At 36.8% G+C, this 14,351-nt stretch overlaps 1 protein-coding gene across 18 annotated transcripts in view; it reads right to left on the bottom strand.

Annotated features, from left to right (window-relative positions):
• The window catches only part of LOC110836020 (protein FAM135A), a 49,782-nt gene that overhangs the window by 26,055 nt on the left and 9,376 nt on the right, over window positions 1–14,351 (bottom strand). For 8 of the 18 annotated variants that reach the window (XR_015537508.1, XR_015537507.1, XR_015537509.1 and 5 more), the window contains 4 exons: window positions 7,724–7,803; window positions 6,957–7,096; window positions 6,228–6,472; window positions 1,782–1,892 (listed from right to left, as the gene is read on the bottom strand). Coding sequence is in view for 14 of the 18 variants with exons in the window: in XM_087357564.1 (XP_087213690.1) it covers window positions 1,782–1,892; window positions 6,228–6,472; window positions 6,957–7,096; window positions 7,724–7,803 (576 nt within the window). In the remaining 4 variants the exon portion in view is untranslated. Of the gene's footprint in view, window positions 1–1,781; window positions 1,893–4,026; window positions 4,118–6,227; window positions 6,473–6,956; window positions 7,097–7,723; window positions 7,804–8,494; window positions 8,515–8,896; window positions 9,184–9,839; window positions 10,202–14,351 lie in introns of those variants that run through there. The other 10 variants (XM_087357577.1, XM_087357568.1, XM_087357576.1 and 7 more) reach the window with 6 other exon arrangements.

Genomic DNA, 14,351 nt, shown 5'->3' on the forward strand with positions numbered 1-14,351 from the left:
GTGAATTCAGAACCTAGTTCTTTCTGTTAAGCAAAATAGGTTTGTACTATTATACAGTTAACTACAATTTTTATTTATCATTTAATTATTTTCATCCAACCTCAATATCCAGCCCAACATAATTTCCTTCATGTCACTACCCTAACGATACCAGGCGATCTATATCAAGCACAAAGTTCATCATTATGTAACATTTTAAACAATTTTCTTAAGCACTTATGATGAAGATATAAATGTTATAATTAGAGTTTTTAAATAACCATGTCATTTTTCACATTTTTCTTGTACTGAGAAATGCAAATTGTTTCTAATATTGCTGTTTTATGCACCTACTTCAATGTTTAATATTATAAAATTATGCCAATAAGTTCCTGGATGGGATTGAGATTAGCCTCTTCCATCAACTGAGTACGTATTTTCACCAGAAGACAGGAGGAGAGCCAGCTCCCAAAACGTAGTGGTCATATTTTAGAATATAAAACAATGGAACACGTCCAGATAAAGAACAATATTAAATGAAGATGACTGCCTAATGATAAAGACAGAAAGAACCTCTGAAATATTTGTAAACTTCAACAAGACCAGACAGTGCTACAGCCCAGAAAACAGCCATCTTCGGACTCACCTACATGAAAAGCTTAAATCCAACTTCACAATATTAAATGTAACACACCATCTTTAGAACACATTGTAAATTATTTTGCTTTTGAAAATAAAATCCAGACACACAATGAAACGTTTTAATTATATGAATATTATGTTATATTTCATAAGAAATTCCTATGCACATTCTAGCAAGCCTCAAATGAAAACAGCAGTAGCAGCAGCAGCAGCAGCAATGAGGGCAAAATCATTCAGAAATGAAACCTTGATTATGCAACAGCATCAGGATGGGTGCAGTGTGACAACCTGAGGCAACTTCCTATTCAGGGGACAAAGGGTGAAAAGAAGTTGCCTCTTCAGCAATTACATAAATTATGTGCACAAACATTCAGTCTCAGCCTTTCAGAACTTTGTACACATTTGACAGAAGTGTGATGTTATTCTAAAGTGACTAAAACTTATCACTTATTCTGCATGAATTAAAACTTTAACGATGCCAATTCCTACTGTACTTCTATTCATTTTAATTAACTTTTAATCAAAGTGGTGTTGTTATAACATGATTTTACTAAATCTATCATATAATTGTAAATTTCAGTAAACAATCATCCAACCTATATATTTCTCTAGGTTCAACCCAACTAAATTACGTTCTTAGGACCACTGTGTAATATCAGAAATTCAGCACACATGTCAAGGATCAATAGATAGTGCCCTGGAAAACTGAAAATCCTGAAAATGCATATCTATTCTGTGATTTAAACAAATGACAGGTGGTTGTTAGTTCCTCACAGGAGCAAGTAGTGTCTCATGGGCATAAGTCAGTTTCCAATACTTGTCCATTTTGTTTTACAGTTTTATTAACTTATTGAAGTCTTATCAGGTAGTTCTTTTGTTTTAGTAGTGTTTCAGTGTTGTTAAAAATTGAAAGCCCAAGGAACCAAGCATAAAATTTTTCAGAGACACGCTAGTCTTAGACTTTAAGGTATTTAATTATTTCAAGCAAAAGGCAGTAAATAGCAGGACAGTGAATGATGCTATCAAGTTTAAAAAATATGATGCTGCAAACTGAAAATCCTGGAAAAATACATCATTTCCCTTATAAAACGTGGGATATATATATATCCAATAAATGCATAGGACATTATAAAATAGCAACTTATCAACTTCATAAATACCTCAGTTTTATCTCCGTGTCATTTCTTTTTTGCACAAAGAACATAACTGGGAGGTCATGTCTGTCTTTCTGTCTGTTTTCACTCATTACAGCATTTATAAAAAGTGGCTCACTGTACAAACAAAGTAATACATAATAAGATATATATTTCATTAATATCTATAACTTTCATCTAAAACATGCATTTATGTTAAACAAAATACATGGAACAATAATATATGTTTCTAAAGCTTTACTGTCAGCAACAGAACATATGACTACAGTGTAATGTTGAATGGCTATCCCACTGATTAGTTCTATCAGTAGTACACATGTGTCTATAATAAACAAACGTAACAATCAATGAGGATTTATAATAGCAAAGAATGCATCTTGTTATAAAGAATTCCAATTTACAAATACTGTCAATTTTATGTTGCACTATTTACTTTCGTACTTCTAAACATGGCAAAACAGAGGTATCAAGTGAAGCAGAAAAGTGTAAGACCTTTAAAGGGTCCAATGGTTACAACAAAATTTACACGAATTTTGGTCAGCCTAAACGAAACAATATTCATTGAATTTATTACTATTGGATGGTGTAAAATGAAAAATAATGGAGTACATCTTTGCAAATGTATATTGATTTACTGTCTTCATGTTCAATTACTGCAAACACAAAACAATCCCATACATTTCTTCCTATTCATCTTAAGCTATGCAGTTGCTAACAAAGCTAATATCATTATCTTTTCCCTACATGACATTAAATAATTCAGATCCAGGGCATGTGGAATACTAAATGGGGAACAATGGTTTTTAATTTGGAAGTAACACAAAAATATTAAAATTTTATATTTCACAAATATTTTTCATCTTGTGTTGCACTCTTGTGACAATAATAAGAGGTAAAAGTCAGAATCAAAGAGAAATTTTTCCATTATAATTTATTTAAAATACATCACAATAAAAAGTATTTTAAATAAAAGTCGCAAGAACTTAACCGGATCCATATTTTATATCATGTACCAATTATTTTTATGAGCTTTCATTTGAGAAAATAAATTTCAATCAAAGCTTCATATAAAAGTACAGGTTATTATTTTAGACTGATACAAACCTTCATCACATTTGCCTGACGAAACTAGCGTAGGCCCATAACAAAAAATTTCACCAAAACGTATTCAGTAGTTTTAACACTAAATACTCCAGATCATAGTCACTCTGCATAAATAATGGTGTCTTTCTGAAGACACAAAATACGCATAAAAATAATGTGCTTGCTGGAAGTAAAAGAAAGGAGGAAACACATACAACCTGTAATAGTGGAGCAAGTGCATCACAACAAAGTGTCATCATATTGCACCCAAAATACCAGTAGGAATATTGATGTGCACATATACTGTACTCCTAATGACTCTTATTGAACTGATAAGTGTGTTCTAACCATTATCTATCGTGCTTATTCTATTTACCAGTCACTAAACGACAATGATTTCTTTCTGCAGACAATCACATCAAGTCCTAGTTGCAAAATGCAGTTCTTTTAAATATATCAGAAATACCATAAATCTGAATAAGATAGAGGATCTATAAATCTTCTATGCACTAGAGGTTATGATATGAATGAAGACTATCAATGTGACTTTTGTGTTACAATACGCTGTTCTTTTATTCTACACCCTACTTTAAACACCACACAAGGAAACTTACCAAATAAAAATCACAGCACAGGGCAAGTGAGAATACACAGTAGTATGCCATAAAATATGTTATAAACGGGCAACAACAAAATGTTGAACTAAAAGCAATAATATCAATAAAGAAGGTAAACCTCAAACATAATTTTAAAATAATTTTTAAAATTTTATATTCAACAAAAATAAACATGGGTATGTAGTAAACACTAGAAAAATAAACCCAAAATAATAATATTAAATGACAAATGCATAGTATACTCAAATATAATTTTAAAGATTTTAGACTCAACAAAAAGTAACAACAAATGCAGTAGTAAACACTACAAAACTGAAGATGTCTTCATAAGGACCAACAACGATCATGTATGCATTGAACACACTATGTTCTAATATAAATGGGTGTCACCGAAATGGCCAGAAAGGCTGAAACATGCAGGGTGGATAATGAACAGCAACACAAAAGTCGTATTTGATGATGTTCAACCATTCATAATATTAAAATACAATGGTGCAAATATTACTTAAGACTCAAAGGATATAATTGTTATTGCAAATTCTGCAACTCACATTTGAGACCACTGGATTGTGGTATTTAATACTGGTACATTTGTCTGCAGAAAAGTGCTGCTGCTGCTGCTGCTTACCATATACACAACTGCTAAAACAATTAAAAGGGCTTGGAGGAAAATATTAAAAAAATACAACTCCAACATGGATGTTGGTCATCTGGGTTATTATAACACCGTGTAATCTTGTAGGTGGTTATCAATGTTTCAAAGGAATCTATCACTTTCATCTTCACTTTTACCCTAAATATGTTCCTCAGAAATGCTGATAACCACATACAAAACATGGTGTCATAACCAGTAAGACCAGAATCCAAATGTTCACTCTAATCTCACAACCATAACATGATTAAACAACATCTAGTTTCAGAGAACTTGAAAATGACTCCCAGTTCTGATCTAAATCCTCAATTCTTCAATACCCTGAAGCCTGATACTCTAAGTACTGAGGCCTGGGTACTGTTAAGTCATTTTACCTTGAAAATAAAGGCAGATATGTTCTCTGGGGGGGGGGGGGGGGGGGGGGGAGGAACAACAACAACAACAAAACATTACTTAAGAAAGGGAACAAGATTTTCAAACTGGAAAAGCTTGCATCACTCCCTTTAGCTGTGGCTAACTTGCACACATGTTTAGTTTATAATACATGACATTGAGTGTGTATGTGCATGTTATTTCATCATGTGACAAGTAGTATTCATTAAGACTGGCACAGTATAGTGAGTACAAGCTGGTCACCTGCTACTATTAACAGATTTTATTCCACCAAGCCCCCTTCAAAATTATATCTTAAATATTCCAAATACCTCAATACTTCAAAACATGTGATACTCTCACACGAAACTTTAATTGCTAAATTTCAATTACTACAGGGTCTGTGCCCTTTCTGTGAGAACTTACACAAATCTAGAGGGGGTGCTGAGTGACAGATGGATTAAGAGAGAAAAGGATTACAGATAAAGAAACATGCAATAAAAGGAGATGATGGTGTGTGTTATTTTCTCTTCATTTATATCTACTATCCATTTAATTTTTAAGCAATGTAATATATTATAAAACTGTCATTTCATCCACTTACATGTTAGGAAACATAGGCAGAACTCTGAAAACACTTTTGGATGAAATATTCTGTATTCTTCACATGAAAGGATTCATTAAGTACCTATATATAATCAATAATGTCTTATCTGGCTATAAGTTACACCATGATTGCATGAAATTCAAATAAGAGCTTACACTTCTCACAGACATCCCTACAGCATGGTTACACAGGTTTGAGAGATTTAAGTTAGACTGCATAATGTTCTGTGCGATGTTAATCCCACTATTTTGAGCTAATCTAGATCATAAATAGCTACAGCTTTGTAAGCACATGGCACCTAAAGCTTTCTAAAGTGATATCTCAAAAGAGTATCTACGGAAAAAAGACGATTCCGGAACCAAACATTTCTAAATTTTGCATTGACTGCACAGCTGTTCTAAAATTTTCTTAAATGTGTACGGGTCCAAATACATTACACAGATTCCATTTACGAAGGGATATTACTGTAAATATCTTGGTCCACACATGTGTTGAATGAATGATGTTTTGTACATGAGCTTCGGCCTTTATTAAGAAGAGAAAATCAGCTGAATTTTATCCATATCACACTCTTATACATAGTACAGGACTTGCAGACGTAGTTGTCCTAAGATGCCTTTCGGCAGAAAATGAAAATTCTGTGATAATAATGTGTATTTTATAACCACTCACTAAATGTAACATAGTTCCATGTTTCTTTCAGTTTCCATCTTCACTCACAATTTCTGTACATCTATATTAAAGCTATTCAAGTCCTTGAGTGCTAACATAACGACTTACTGAAAATATTTTGATGCCTGGTTATATCTCTGTCCTTACGCAACAGCACACAGATTTACAGATAATTTGTTAAGGCCTGGTTATATCAACAGTTAAAGAAAAACACAGAACCCTATAGAAAATTTTACGAAATCTGCTTATACTATTGTCCTTAAGTGATGAAGCACAGATGTATAGAAAATGTTGTTGAGTTTATATCATTACCCTTAACAGACAGTTAACAGAAAAACTGTTGAAGCTTGACCAGGTTATATCACTGCCCACTGGACACTTGTAACGAAATACTGAGATATACATGACAAAATATCAAATTGCATAATAAAAGTACTGGTTTTACTCACTTGATGTAGGGCTGATGCAAGGCGACAAGGCTAGCATGGATGGTCATTGTTATGGCAGCCAAGTGGAAGTAGTCAAATAGGACGGGCAGGTGATAGTGAAGACCTCTGGTGGGAGAGAAGTGTAGCTGCAGTGTTCGACTCGAGACGCAGGAAATGGTGCTATGCTGGTCTGGACCAAACGTTTGATCCGTAAACCACAGTTCTACCATTAGTGTGAAGTCTGCTCGTTCGAGAGTATCCTCAATCTAAAACCGTTAAAACAAACATTTTCAGTGAAAGGATAAAGAAGCATAATGGAGGTAATAAAATACAAGCAAAAGTAATAAGGGCTAATGTGAACTTAACAAGAACCCATATTGGCATAAACAAATAGAACATGATTGTTTTGAGGAACTGATAAAGAAACTTAAGGCGTAAATGTTCTAGGCTGATTAAAGAGTACCCTTCATATGAGAGAACCACACAGTGCATGTTTTCAGTAAAAACGAAATGTTCTGGGATGGTTTTGCAATTATTTATGATGGTACAGCATTTAATGAAGTGTAGGATGATTAAGAATAACTCAGAAATGACATGATAGGAAGAAGTCAACTGAGAATAATTAATTCTTAGGTACGCTGTCTCAACAAAAAATAAATCCACATTCTTATTTAAATGTTGTGCTTTATCGAAACTTTAAGCCGAATACTGCACATGAACTTTACAAACACCTTGAGCTTTTGCGTTCACCTTATGGCTATCAACTAGAATGTGCGCTCGAAACATGATGACATCATCTAGGAGCACTTCCTCGTTGCGGTATAGAATTTGAAAAGTCTTGCTCACACCTGTTCCATTCACCACACACGCTGGAAATGCTAACTCTGATCCTGAAACACAAACAGACATCTCAGTTCTTCTACAGTAATCAGTCCTTTAGAGCAGTATTTCTTAACCAACAGTGGATATAATAAGTATAGGCTTAATTTTTGCTTCTCTGTACATTTGACTAAACATTTCATAACAGACCCAGTAAATGGAAAAATAATTAGTACTGTTGAACACTGACACTTCCTTCGCCGTCTCATTAGGTGACTCATTACCTTGCTATAACAGACTGAATGGTAATTTCTGGCAAGCTAAATTCTTATATATATATATATATATATATATATATAAAACATTTGAATTGTGAATGTTCAATGTGGGGTTATTATGGCACCCCTTTGATTTTAACACCTTGAGGTTACAGATTATTATTTTACTTGTAGAATGTGAGACAAACTGGGCACTGGACTTTAGAAAACCCACAGCTGTTTTTACTACTCCACAAGTCTGAAAAGACTGTGTAAATCACTGCTTTGCTTTAGAGACAGCGTCCAGCAATTTGCTTATATCCAAAAATTTCTGTTGCTTCATATGCACAATCTAAATCAAACATATCTACTGATCATGACAGTCTTGTCCCATATCTGCAAATAACTGGAATTATGATTTCAAAAATAGATGACACTCACGTTGATTACGAGGCAAATTCACCTCCACCTTGACGGGTAGCTTAGGTGAGACACGGAGAGCTGTGCGGATCTGGTAGAAGCTGTTCAACACAAAAACACAAGAGTTTAATCAACTTGTTTCATAACTTTTGCCTCTGAACAATGACATTGCCTACAAATTCTGTTCTATAAATGTAAGGGTCTTTACAAAGTAAAATATTTTCCATTACCTACATTTTGAAAGAAAAGTAAACTGTTACCTTCAGTTAAAAGTGACAGCTAATTTTTCAATGCATTTGGCAAGTAAATTTATAAATGATGGCTCTCAATGCAGATATAAAACACTAAATAATTATGTATTTATTTTCGTGGTTCAGTACGGTTCTAATTTCTACAGTAATAAAGAACACATTACTGACTGGCACGTCTGTGTCTGCCTGTCTCTGAATATTTCATCACAATGTTACAAGAATGACCTTGGAGCACACTTCAGCAACAATGATCACACTTGTAACCACGGCCTTGGATAAGATTGCTATCTTTGATATCGATGTTGCAGTTTTCCCCTTGGAGGGGCCTGTGGGTGCCATCGAGAATTTGATAATATTCATAATATTCATATTGAATAGTAATTGATATAATGAATTCTTCTCGGGCCACCAGCCGTGTCAGAGAGTTTATTTGAGAAAACACCAACGTTTCGAGAACCATCTTCGTCTTCGTCTTCAGGTTACCCTGAAACGGCTGGTAGCCCGAGAAGTATTCGTTATTCTTAGTCGCCGTGAAACCTACAGATCTTAAGTCATTGACGATCGCAAACACGTGGTATAAAGCGAATCTCTGTCGTGTCGACAGGTCGAAATGTTTACAGATTGTAATCAGAGGGCAAATTCATTGCGAGGTTCGGGGCGTAAACAACAGACATTTTCTACAACAAATATTTTCACCTATCCCTTTGACAGGCTATTTTCATGAGCTGGAGTGCGCTAAAACAATGTTCTGGTGAATATCTTGATTTAAGAACACACGGCACAAATCTACTCGTAATCCAATTACTTCAATTGTCATTTTCTGTTACATTAACAACCAAATGTATCCGTTACAAATTTTAAGATTCTCCTAGTTGTCGTTAACGGAAAAAAGGTTGGCAACCTCTGGTACAGAGTGTTATTTCGGTGGTGGGTACAATTTTACCTCTGTACTCCCCCTGCCGACAGGAGGTGTCTGCACAGAGTTCACTGTGGTAAAGCTTCATACTAATGAGGATACAGAAGAGTGGGGCGAGACACGGCAAATGTGACCTGCTGATGACGATTCACAGAAAATACACGAGTTTAATGTCAGGGTTCACAGGAGTTTTAGTGATTTCGAAATGAACCATAAAACTGTATGCAGTGGATCGATACAGCGTCTCTCACTCCTCCTTCTCTCTCCGCACCACGCAATATCTCATTTACATCTTCTACTGCTACAGATCGTACTACCAACACATCCGTCCCACCCTCCTTCGGTGGTTTATACACGCTACTTCTTTCTTCTCTAGGTCAGGGTTTTGACCAAAGACGGCGACCACGGGACAGCAACTAAGCCTGCAGACTTCACAATTCATAGCCTAGAACAGAGGTTCAAAAAGTGTGCCCCCCCCCCCCCCCCTGGGGGTTGTTTGTATGAAAAACTTTTTTTAACGAAATATGGAGAAACATTTTTTATCATCCTTTGCTTAGTTGAGGCAGTTTAGTTATCATAGCTAAATTTTATGTCAAATCTGTTTGCTTGCACTTGTTCTGGAAGGGGGCGTGAAATTTATGAAATGTTTTAAGGGGAGGCGCAAGGTATAAAACTTTGGAAGAATCTGGCCTAGAACCTTCATGTCAGTAGACTGTATATTTATTTTGTTTACTGGGTGTGATGAAGAGACTGGATTCATGTGGTTCAAGGCTAAGTCTTGAGGACACGATGAGAAACCTTCGAATTCAAAGGGGTTCATAGCTCTACACATACACGCCCAGTAATAAATTATTCTCTTCAAAACAGCCGTCCTCAGTTACATAATTAATTATTCTCGATTCAACAAAACATTAATATGCACGTAAGAAAATGCCTGTTCAGAAAAAATTAATAAAAACACTCGACTGACCTCTTTTTGCTGTATCCTGGTAATCAGCCGATAGCGCTGCACTAAGTAGTCACAAGGAATGTTTATTCACTAAGCACTTGGCCCACGTTTCAAGGGAACTTTGTGGCAACAGCTTATTTTCACCGACCACTTTCCTTACGAAGCCAGAGGGCAGCAAACAGGCACGTTGTGTCAGTCGGAGTACATTTCACTTGCACAGGCAAAGTGAACTTGTATGTATCGAATTTCGATCATAACACAAGCTATTTCATGTTCATCGAGGTTTTCCTCGGTCTGGGATATTAGTTGTAAAGAGGAAAAGAACGCTTTCTTCAATTCACCGTACACATCCATGCTCAACCACACCGAATACCGATTTACAGAAGGCGTTTCTGATTCTAAATCAGTTGATTTCGGGTAAAATCTCGATCTGAAACCCACCACCCTCAATCAGGTTCGCCTCTTACCCCATTATATAAAGTCTGAATCACGATATAAAAAAGCTTAAGCCAAAACTAAACGAGTATCTCCTATCTCACTCCTACTCTATAGAAGAATCTACCTCAACCAGAAATTCTCAGTTATTATAAATACACGTAAGTAATAGTGGGTATGCTTTCTTGAGCAAATATTTTTACGGTAATACTGTAGCTGACTGTCAAAACTATGCAATTTACGTTTGTATGAGAAACAAGTATTTTATTTGTGCTATGACATGTTCTACATCCTTGGCTTGGGCCTACAAAGGATCTATAGAACGTATATGCATTCTGTTTTATTCTGCATCTACAGTAAAACTGTGTAATTTGTAAAAGCTAAGCTCGATTCACCACATGATTTACTAATTCACGAATCATTATCATATTATTTCCAATTCGACGGTAAACAGTCTCTGGTATTAAGTAATTGTTGTTAAATAAACGAATAAACATCGCTGTCTCTTATAATTTCTTCTCGGTATAAAACCTGCATATATAAACACAAACCAAAACACGTGATGATTTATTCTTCGCAATTCATTATTCAACAAATTTAACCATCCTATAATTCTACGCTATACTCCATAGTCTGAGCCACTGACAACGTCGTTAAAAAACCACGAAAATACAAATAAATAAACAAGTCCTCACATCTCATTTTTCGTATTTGACTTGGCAACAAACCACAAAAATCCTGTCACTATTCTTACCGAGATTCGAACTCGGTATCTCCTGAATACGAAAGAATGCTGTTAACCACGTATCAGCGATAATGACAATGTGTCGAAATCGCTGTTAAATAAATTGAAGAGAAGAAACAAATATATATACAGATTCGAACCGCACTACCCCAATTTCGGTGTCGTGTTATACACATCACATCATTAGGTACTCCATTTCGGATTAGAAAAGTCTGCAGTACAATCAGTTTATCCAGCCATGTAAGCAAATATATGCGGAGCAGAAGTTAAACACCTGTATACATGGCAAACAGCAAGTCAGAACATGATGGAGTGGCAACGGACAAAGTGAAACCTAACTGAAATGCTGCTTCAGTAACACAGAATTATTATTAAATGAATTAGGTACTGCCGTGGAAATAATCAGGTATTATGGCGATATGTGTATGATTTGAGGTTTTCACAGCGGTGAGTATGAAGATTTCTGTCTTCCGGGTTGTTGCGCTGTGTAGTCTGGTCGATGTTAACCAACGTTTCAGAGGTCATACTGCCTCATTCATCAGTGCGATTCTTAGTATGAAGATTTCTGTCTTCTGGGTTGATGCGCTGTGTAGTCTGGTCGATGTTTACCAACGTTTCAGAGGTCATACTGCCTCCGTCATGAGGGCGATTCTTAGTATGAAGATTTCTGTCTTCTGGGTTGTTGCGCTGTGTAGTATGGCCGATGTTAACCAACGTTTCAGAGGTCATACTGCCTCCGTCATCAGGGTGATTCTTAGTATGAAGATTTCTGTCTTCTGGGTTGTTGCGCCGTGTAGTTTGATAGATGATGGACCTGATGACGGAGGCAATATGACCTCTGAAACGTTAGTAAAAATCTACCATACTACAAGGCGCAACAACCCAGAAGACAGAAATCTTCATTATGGCGATACTTTGTGTCGGTCCACTTAACGACGTGACTTAACTGGAAATATTATACAGTGAAATAGCGTAGTATAACCCGTCAAAGTTGACGGGAATGATCCTTTCTTGTGGATCAAAAGTGAAAACATCTTCACGGCGACTGAAGCCATTTTCCTACCAAACGAGCTAATTCAATACCGACGGCCTGTCTCCAGCCTTCAAACTTCAGCAAAACTAGACTCCGCCAGGCCCCACCATACGCACTACCACAGCCTCTTTTGTATTTAATGCTACCATAGACGCCATTGTCAGAACTTGATTTCAGTTCTGTTCTCCGTCGCACTCATACACTCAAGCGTAACGTATACTTGGTATAATATTAGTGTAGACATAGAGTGAGAGTGTTTTAAGAGAATATTTGAATCTAAGAAAGTGGATGTGATACATAATATTAGGTTTCTACTCAGTCTAGTAGTTACTCCCAGGAAGGCTAAAAATAGCATTTTCCTAATGCAGGATATTTGCAGGGACTAAACATTATCATGGTTTTCCTCATTCCCTTCAAGGAAACGCTACGACAGTACCTCAAAATAGGTCACAACCTTTACCTTCGCACTAAGAATGTGTTGTTTGTATTAATAAACCAACATGGAATCTGCTGCGTAGTAGTGCCACGTGGACTTGTGTTACAACCCTTCTATATTCGACGCGTATTTCATGTTCATGTTAAAGGAACACAAAAGTGCTGCATGATCGCCTACTCATTGCTCGTTATACTTAACGCACAACTTCGGTGTCGGAGAAGTTGCCGCTGTACCACGGCGTACTTATAGAAGACACTTTAGATCTGGCTAGGTGCTTTCGATTTCTGAGTAGATAACCGCAGGTTCAAAGCCTAGCTAACTACAAGGAGAGTCCTCCTTAAGAAGCTGATACAGGATGCTCGCCCTGATGATGAAGCCATCAAGCACCTCAGAAACATCGGTAAATTTCCACTGGACTATACAGAACAACAATCTACAAGAAGATCATCTTAATAAACGGAACAAGATAGCTCAGTCAGCATGGCGACTGCGTCATGGGCTGGGTAACGGGAATTCGCTTTTTGGCAAAACAGTGGGTACCTGGGTTCTTCCCCCGCGGATAAAGTGGCCCTGGCGTAAAACTAACCACCTTTTTATCAAGTGCCGAAGTTAAGAATGTGTGGAGCTATACCTTCACTCGCCCATTCGTCTTCAAGACTCGGCGCTTAGTTAAGCAATAGAGACAACTTTACCTTAAGTGGAACTGAGCTGAGCCAAGTTCATGATGCAGAGTCTAGTCCTTCCTTGATCGGTAAAAGAGGCACAGAGAGGCCACGGGGTCATGGGCGTTAGGACAACAGCAATTTCTCTGTACTTGGTTGCGGTCGTTACCACCTGTCTCTCTCTCTCTCTCTCCCTCCCCTCGTTCCCCCAATATCGACCTCACGAGGCACCTAACCACACCCTGTTACCTGTTGAGTGCTGTGATCAGTATGCAGAGACAGTCCAATATTTTAGCACATCAACTCCAACCAAGTACCTCTCACATTCCAGATGGATTTTCATATACTTTACGCAATAAAGTATTTGCCTCTACCTGTTTTGATTTTACTATTTCTTCAGCTTTCACAGACGGTGTTGTTCCAAATCAGAATTAATTATGAAAAGCGGATCCCTGATCATATGACAGGACTCCCACAGGAAATCGGCTCATTTCAATTATTATTTACGCAGAACACAATACAAATCGCGGGAATAGATCCATGCACGGAACTAAATTTAAATCCGCAATAATAGTGCTCGAGCAACCCAAGACTGTAATTACCTTAGTCCCATTTGGTTCATTCTTAATTCCATGTATATTACTGAGTCAATGGAGAAGAATCCTGGTAAAGCTATTAGTCGCTCAGCTAGTCAAACAGTTCTCACCTTTTACAGAATCCTAGAATTCAAAAATAATTTACAGCAGCCCGCCAATGTTCACTATTTTGAGCCAATCCGATGGATTTTACAGTCTAACAGCCATTTTAATATTATCCTCTCACCTACGCCTGGGGTTTCTAAGTTGTTTCCTCCCTAAAGAATTTCAGATTAAACCTGTACGATAAAACAGAGAAATTATTTTTTTACTTCAAGTGTTCTTGGAACAGCTGACAGTTACTCAAAAGCATAATTATACACACAAGCTGACCTCTATCACCCTACTCTGAGCCAAATGTATCCATTCCACACGTTAAAATCCTCCACATAAAGATTTATTATGCATTCTGAGAACACCAATGTCATACACCGTTTCACACGCCTCTATTTATTAATTTACTTTCCAAAACATACAGCGAAATTAGACACGCTTCTGCAACAGCTTCATTTTACATCCTGAGTTGGCCTATTGCAGAGCCGACGACACACTTCTCGCACAGCGACGGAGCCATCAGCGAGATATCG

The sequence above is a fragment of the Zootermopsis nevadensis genome, unplaced genomic scaffold (genome assembly GCF_977971745.1).
Source record: "Zootermopsis nevadensis isolate Lab colony 2312 unplaced genomic scaffold, Znev_1.0 Znev_ptg000028l, whole genome shotgun sequence".
Lineage (NCBI taxonomy): Eukaryota > Metazoa > Arthropoda > Insecta > Blattodea > Termopsidae > Zootermopsis > Zootermopsis nevadensis.